Source organism: Phytophthora infestans, genomic scaffold (assembly GCF_000142945.1).
Source record: "Phytophthora infestans T30-4 supercont1.76 genomic scaffold, whole genome shotgun sequence".
NCBI classification, from domain to species: Eukaryota; Oomycota; class Peronosporomycetes; order Peronosporales; family Peronosporaceae; genus Phytophthora; species Phytophthora infestans.
The window spans coordinates 512,493-520,856 of record NW_003303683.1 but is presented as its reverse complement, the minus strand read 5'-3'; the positions used below and the strand labels follow the sequence as shown (position 1 = coordinate 520,856).

Below are 8,364 nucleotides of genomic sequence, written 5' to 3'. Positions count from 1 at the left end.
TTGGACTAGGGCGAGATGTCTCCATACTTTCTCTGGCGTGTGCTCTCTCTGAGTGCGTACGCACCGCACGCAAGAGAGCGAGGTTAGCCTGACGAGCTTCCTCGGCCACACGCTCATGCTCTGCCATATTCGCCTTGATCTGGGCAGTCTTGTTCGTGCGTGCCATCCTCGGGGCGTGGGGGGGGGGGCTGCCACGTGTCTCCCTAACTGGTGGCTAGGAATCAAAAGAAGAAAATGAGAGTAATTTAAACCGTTAAAACTCTACCTGGACAATACCTGCCGGTATACCTGGACAATACCTGAGTGATAAAACCTGGACAAGAGGGGTGCCGAAGTATTTTTCGCCAAAAATGGTCACTAGGCGGTATGTCTACCCTAACCCTTTTCTAATACTTCGTAAATACTCCTGTAAAAAGAGTAGTTGTCTTACTAATTCGTTTCATTATAGGGCTTTGCCCCAATAATAATGGAATATATAAGCTCCTGTCAGAAGGCTGTCTTAGAGGGGTTAATGTCGGGTACGGAAGCAATCACTCAAATGACAGGAGCAATAAAGGTGTAATGAACTCACATAGCATTTAAAATCGTAAATGACGACTACTACAAAACCTGGTATTTAGTGACAAGAACAATGATCGTACAAAAGGCGTCATGAACTCACAAAGCATTCAAAGTCGTAAATGACGACTACTACAAAGCATTCATTGGACTGGTATCGCACGGAGCGGTAAATGTCTCGACACATCGGACGAGTGTAATGGATGACGTTCTTCTGACTTGGAAAGGATGAACCTCATTCCGAGTTTACGCGCGCAGGTGGCGGTAGGTGCTGGGCTTCGTGAACGTCTGAGTAGCCATCTGAGAAGCTTGGGTAGCTGACTTCTCTGGGGCTAACGAAGCGATGGCACTCGTTCCCTTCGAGTAGCTGTCCGTGTTGGTGCCCTTCTTCACACTTATGCCGGCACCAGTATTCAAACTAGCACCAGCGTTGAGACCGGCACCAGAACTGAGGCCCGGCATTAGCGTTGAGGCTGGCACCTGCGTTGAGTCCGGCACCAGCATTGAGACCTGCACCAACCTTGAGACCGGCACCAGCATTGAGGCCGGCACCAGCGTTGACTCCGGCACCAGCGTTGACTCCGGCATTCGCTTTCAATCCTGCATTGGCGTTAAGACCCGCACCGGCGTTGAGGCCAGCACCGACGTTAAGTCCGGCACCAGCATTGAGGCCGGCACCAGCGTTGAGTCCGGCACCAGCGTTGAGTCCGGCACCAGCGTTGAGTCCGGTGTTCGCTTTCAATTCTGCATTGGCGTTAAGACCCGCACCGGCGTTGAGGCCAGCACCAACGTTGAGACCGGCACCAGCATTGAGACCGGCACCAGCATTGAGGCCGGCACCAGCATTGAGCCTAGCACCAACGTTGAGACCGGCACCAGCATTGAGACCAGTACCAACGTTGAGACCGGCACCAGCATTGAGGTCGGCGCCAGCCTTGAGACCAGCACCAGCATTGAGCCCAGCACCAGCGCTGAGTCCGGCGTTCGCTTTCAATCCTGCATTGGCGTTAAGACCCGCACCAGCGTTGAGGCCAGCACCAGCGCTGAGGCCAGCACCAGCGCTGGGTCCGGCGTTCGCTTTCAATCCTGCATTGCCGTTAAGACCCGCACCGGCGTTGAGGACAGCACCAACATTGAGACCGGCAACAGCATTGAGACCAGAACCAACCTTGAGACCGGCACCAGCGTTGAGTCCGGCGTTCACTTTCAATCCTGCATTGCCGTTAAGACCCGCACCGGTGGTGAGGCCAGCACCAGCGTTGAGACCGGCACCAGCCTTGAGACCAGCACCAGCGTTGAGTCCGGGACCAGCGTTGAGTCCGGCGTTCGCTTTCAATCCTGCATTGCCGTTAAGACCCGCACCGGCGGTGAGGCCAGCACCAGCGTTGAGACCGGCACCAGCCTTGAGACCAGCACCAGCGTTGAGTCCGGGACCAGCGTTGAGTCCGGCGTTCGCTTTCAATCCTGCATTGCCGTTAAGACCCGCACCGGCGGTGAGGCCAGCATCAACGTTGAGTCCGGCACCAGCATTGAGACCAGCACCAACGTTGAGACCGGCACCAGCATTAAGGCTGGCTCCAGCGTTGAGTCCGGTGTTCGCTTTCAATTCTGCATTGGCGTCAAAACCCGCACCGGCGTTGAGGCCAGCACCAACGTTGAGACCGGCACCAGCATTGAGACCAGCACCAACCTTGAGACCAGCACCAGCATTGAGGCCGGCACCAGCGTTGAGTCCGGCGTTCGCTTTCAATCCTGCATTGGCGTCAAGACCCGCCCCGGTATTGAGACCTGCACCAGCCTGAAGTTCAGCATTCGCCTTGAGGCCTGCGTTCGCGTTGATGCCGGCACGAGCATCGAGACCGGCGCCGGCGTTGGCATTACCGTAACCATGTGCACCGAGACCAGCATTTGCGTTGAGATCCACTCCCGTAGCGCCGTAGCCACCAGCACCAGCCTTGAGACCGCCAAGTGCCTTTAGAAAAGACAGTCCGCCATATCCACTTATCCCCGCGGACGCGCCTTCATATCCGTCTGTGCCGACACTAGCACCTCCGTAGCCACCGTCAGTGTTGTGGCTCTTCGGCAATAGCCAGCCAAACGTCTCCGCCGCCTCCGTCGTCGCATCCACTGTACCACCAGAGAACGCCACAGCTGCCGCACACAATGCATAGATCGTCTTGCTGAACATCATCTTGGTCGTAATTGGAGTAGCTTGCTTGATCTGGAGTGACTTAGTCGAAATTGAAGAGTGAGCTCTAAGGCAGCCCACTGCGAGCAGCCCCAGCGCTCAGACTAGATGGCTGGTAACTCGAACAGAACAATCTGTCCTGCCCGCGTGTAGTCTAAAGCAGAGGGAATAGCCACTACCATTCCTATGCCACATGATTATCAGGTATTTGTAAGCTACATCGATCTATTTATCAGGTTCAGTGCTAGTATTTTAAAGTGTCATTCTCGGATAAGATCTGCGCAAACACGCAGGCATCACAAAAACAGCGAGACCGGATGGTGGCAAAACGGTGAAGCGGTATGGAATTACAAGGGACATTTCCGATGACGAGAATTCCCGCGGGAATTACAGTTTTGATGCATCGAGCGTGTCGTTTGGCTGTAGCAAACTACGGGTCAAATATGAATAACTCACGGGCGGGTGGATCGAGATCCACGCCGGCAAGGTCATAAAATGCTGTTATTTTAGTGGTAAGTGAATCTCATGCTCCTACTTTTAATCACCAGCGCAGGTTCGACCTTTCAATAGCTGGAGCGAGCGTGACGTTCATCATCTAACTTTTTTGTCTTCTAGCCGTCTTAACAGTCGGAAATCCAAGGTCATCATTATCCATCGACTTGCAGTATGGTCGTTAGTGTTTACCAGATAGCTATTCTAGAGAGCACTATAAGCTCTCTCTAGAAGCAGAAAGCATTCCATGCATTTTACCAGGTCAGATCAACACACATGGCGCATTTCCTTTTCTAAACTCTTCAACATCACGCTCTCAGTGAGTCACCGATGGAGTAATCCTTGTGTCGGTTTGACGATTCCCATTACTCCAACAGGTACGGTGTGGCTTTTTGGCTTTTTGGTAAGTTTCGTACGCCTTTTTTATTATTATGGAATGCTACACAAACAATTTATCCGAAACTGGTAAATGAAAGCTGGGGGCTGGGATATCATCGGGTTTTTAAAAGCGTCACCGAATACGCTATGCCGAACCATTCCGTTCATGTGATACCATATATATGGTATGAAGAATTTTTTTTAAGGACCTAGAAGCCTTTACTTCGTATAATTACGGAACAAACATAAAAGCTTCAAGTGCTGAAGATTTAAAAATACACACTACTTAAGATCAGATGCGCTATCACGTGGTCCCTCCACCGTTCGAGCGGCTTCGTTTTCTTACGACGGACTTCTTAACGTTCATCAAGTACTGCTTGAGCCCTTTATCACAATCCGCGTTCACATCGGACGGTGTTAGCTCATCTTCATCAGGCCCAAGTCACTCATATCTAAGGTCTCATAACTACTTGCAGCAAGGGCCGGTGTTTGCTGATGCAAATTTGGTCTCAGACGAAACGGTGTATTGCGTTCTTTGTCGAGAAATTTCCATAATCCAGTACTAGTGCACTATTCTTTAGAATATGTTACTATCAAAATATACTGTTTCCAGTACATTTTAAGTTCGTGTTTTAATTTTTACGAACTTAAGCTAGTCGTTACTCCTGATTCGGCACGCGCTCGCTGCGTCGTGTAGGTAGTCTTTTGCGCCGCCTTCCTCTTGTTGGTTGGTAAAGCCACACGAAGTCGATGGTCTCTAACTCCAAGTCGACTCCCCCCCCCACGGGGGGGGGGGGGGGTTGGCGGGCTCCCATGTTAATATGCGATCACCAAACCATTGCACCAGAAAAAACGCTAAATTAATGACACAGCGCTTGGCGTAGAGGTGTTCTGCATCGTAGAGCTCTTCGTAGGGTTTTGTAAATCTTGAGATGTAGAAGGATCCGTCTACCTTTCGATTGAAGTTCCTAACGTGTTTTTTGCGCTTGTTGTGCGGCGGCATCTCGATAAAACCAAAATGAGGCTTTACATCTCCAGATGTCAATGTAGATCTTAGCTTATTTTGTCTAAAGCATGATAAGACGAGTTGGGGACTCTCCTGAATCGCTGCACAATTAGCGTGAATACACGGAAACATTTCATCTTGCCAGTTCCCGCATGTGCATTCTCGAGCTGAAAGAGCAACAAGTTATCAAGCGTGAATATGCCCGTGTTGATTTTGAGGACCAAGGTGTTGAACAGAGTAGGCACCTTCCATGAGAGGAGTAAACCTACACATTCCGGCAGCTGTAGCTCTATCCATGCGTTGTCGCTGAAAAACCGGAACTAAATCTGACTCCTGTTTTTATCGTAGCCAATTTGCCGCTATTTGACGTTTCTCAGATGTAAGCTCGCTCAGCTTCTTGCAGTACATTTGAGAGGCAGATGTGCGTACTTAAACAGTATACTGGATTTTACGTGGCGCGAACTTACCGGGGCTGTACCGTAGTATCGGTGTCAAGTGTCACCTCCTATATTGACCAATCACAGCCGTGAATTGGATCTTGGCCAAGTAGAATTTGCAGTGTTTTGTCAAGTGCCCCCCCCTTGAAGCCAGTGCGGCATAACTGGAACTACCGCAGAGCAGCGAAGAGACTAAGGACCAAAATGCGGGTGCCGTGGCAACGAGGCGGGCGGAAGCAGAAGCAGTTTAAGCTCATGTCGGAGACCTTTGCATTTAAAGCTGCCGCACTTCACCTGTTTGAAACGCGCACCATGCGCGTCGTGATTTGGTCCTTGTGACCTGCAATTTTGCAGCATTAGTTTTGGTGAACAGAGCTCAGCTAATGAGCCTGTGATGCTGATGTGGGACGACTTCAATGCGCATTGGACGCCTGAAGTCGTTGCATTTGCTCTTGAGAAAAATGTCGTTCTGCAACGCATTCCCCCTGGATATACGCACTGCTGTCAACCAGCAGACATAGCATGGAATAAGCCCCTAAAGGACCGGATTGAAGCGTAGAAGAGCTGACTACCGCTTTAAAGGCTTTATCGTGGCTAGCCGACTGTGTAGGAAATGTTTTCTGGCACGACGACGTCGTCGATAGATACATTTACAGAGATTAGAGCTAGCTACAACAACACAGTTCTTGATTCAACCATAATTAGCACCTTGAGCTTATCCTGATCATTAGATTTGTCGGTACGAGAGGGGGGGACACTTTCCACTGATATTACGGTACTGTTTTTCAAATCCAAATCTGAATTAACTCGCCGATTTTCAGAATCCAGTACACTACCGAATTCCTCGATGAGTTGCCCCCCCGTGGTACATCAGCAAAGGGGGCCAACTCATCGATGAAGACCCTTCCAACACATGCATATCATTGGTTAAAACTGCACGGATCTTCTGGCGGGCGCTCGCCGCCAGCCATTGCAAGTTTCGATGGTTCGCGCACGCATAGCGACTGGGCAGTAAGAAAAATGGATACTCTAGGAGGCAAGGAAAAGGTTCCTGTACCTGACCGAGCAGACATCATATCGTGGCTTGTCAACTCGTGGGAATCGATTTCAAGTGAGTCAATTGTGAAAACGTTTGCTTCAATTGGTTATGGAGTACAACAGACATATAGTGGGCTCAATCAAGACGACCAGCAAGGGCAAAGTGTACCTGGCGAAGAAGGAGAAGACGAAGAGATAGATTTATCAGATTTAGTGCTGCATGTTAGGCTCTAAAATGCTCTTCCACGTCCGTTAGCATCAAACAACGAACAATCCCCTTGTTGCGCTCAGATCGACGGCGTCTCTGGCTGTTATCAGACTTTCGTAGGTCCTCGACGACTGTAGTCATTTTGTTTTCGTATGCAGCGCTCAATCGTAGTAGCCGGCGGGGTAAATACCCTACATGACATGCTTGCGATCCCGAACGAATGACGTACGCTTCAGCACATACTAAATTTGCCATAAAGATTCTTACCATGCTCTTCCTACCAGTGTCGGCTGCAAGTCTGTGATTGGACGTTAATCGGGTGGGGGGGGGGCCAGCTCATCGAGGAAGTCTCTTCAAACGTTGCCCATCATTTAGTATAGGAAACCCGGGTGGGGGGGGCCAACTCTTCGGTGAAATTTGAGGGGGCCAACTCATCGAGGAATTCGGTAGTACTGGATTATGGAAATTCCTCGTTCTTTGTCTGCCAGCTCAGCTGCAGCACAAACGAGGGCATCACACGCCCCCGAAATATCAGCTGATATCAAATGCGGCATCCTTTTCGCAACGCTGGGGTCGAGCAGCGATATATACGTTAGTTCACTTTTGTGTAGTTCTCCAAACCGATTGTTAAAGAGATTCAGCTTAATCGCTCGACATTCATTCATCATGAACACTGTTTCGTCCACATAACTCTCATCCCCAGCAGTAAGCTTGCGTGAAAAAATGACTTGGAGCGGTAGCAACAAGTGTCCCATCCGAGAGCGTTTTCAGAACTAGTGGGAATTTCGTGACGGTGAAACGTAGCCCTTTGACACCCGCAATGATTCGTGATCTAGTATTTGTGTCTAAAACCTGGCGTAAGTACTTCGACACCTGCTGAATTGTGACGCGTTGGCTAGAATCTAGAATGTGTCCGTCAATATCATAGCTAACAATCTCTTCAACATAAAGAGCGCTCGTTTCCTCCATTCATTACTTACAATACCGATGCAAAATGTTATGACATCCTTCTGCAAACCAATGCTGTCCTTGAGACACCAGGGCGTTCCTTTGCGCTTTGTTAGCTGCTATACCAACCATGTCGGCTCCCCTCGTCTTTACGAGAGAGTAATGGTAGTATATACACAATTCACATTACTGTGTTGTCTCGACGAGCAATCTTATCGAAGATCAACTCGATACGATTAAAGTTCTGGTAATCATGATGTTACGCATAGTAATCTGCAGTGCGTCAATCTTTAGCTACCAGTCTACAAGAAGTAAAGCTCACCTACTGCTGATGTCGTTGCTAGCCGAAGGTCAGATGTGGATATTGTACAGGTACGTTTTTAAAAATCTTATTTCGATCACCTGGATCTTTGTGATGACTGGTGAGAGCACGGCGCAGCGGAACAGCGACGAGGGAAGCGTCGCGTGGCGAGGAGCGAAGCGGAGGAGGGCGGCGAGAGTCCAACGATGGGGACCCGAAGGTAAGGCGCAGGAGGCTACTGATGTGCCTCAAACATGGTAAATGTGAAATTGAAATTGAAATGATTAGTTATTTGTCGGCTACGAGGAAGTGCTTGTTAGCATTCCCTTCGTATCCTATGTAAGTATATGAGTTTCACTATACTATATTCCAGGTAGTCCTTGAGTCGAATCTGGAAGTAGCGTAGCATAGTAGTGAACCACGGTTCATTTGAACCGGGTCAGAATCTTCATAGTGAGTTTAAATGAAAAAAATAATGATCGTCATTGCGGTTCCATGTTTGGCAATACTCGTCCAAACATGATGATTGCCTTCCGGTCAGGCGTGTGTCTGCCTGGCCGCTCATTGGCAACTTAAGAAGACAGTTGGCAGTCAGCAAAGACAAGTAGTAGCACATTTGCGGAAAAAAGGACGCATAGGTACCAACGTCATGACCATCGCTGGCTGTGACGTTGGTGCGTCGCTACATCCTCCCGGACTTGACTTCTCGTTGATGCTTGTTGAAGTCGGAAACGAGAACCTTCCAATGCGACCCATGGCGAATATCTATTTAGCGCTCCCAAGTTGCTTCGTAATCCGGCAATCTGTGCC

The 8,364-nt window shown here is 49.5% G+C and overlaps 1 protein-coding gene across 1 annotated transcript; it reads right to left on the bottom strand.

Annotated features, from left to right (window-relative positions):
* Positions 1 to 976: 976 nt before the first annotated feature.
* Positions 977 to 2,749, bottom strand: PITG_18762 (uncharacterized protein; the record flags this gene model as incomplete). The annotated part of the gene is made up of 1 exon (XM_002997360.1): positions 977 to 2,749. The coding sequence occupies one exon, from the start codon at positions 2,747 to 2,749 to the stop codon at positions 977 to 979; it is 1,773 nt and encodes a 590-aa protein (XP_002997406.1).
* Between the last annotated feature and the right edge of the window lie 5,615 nt (positions 2,750 to 8,364).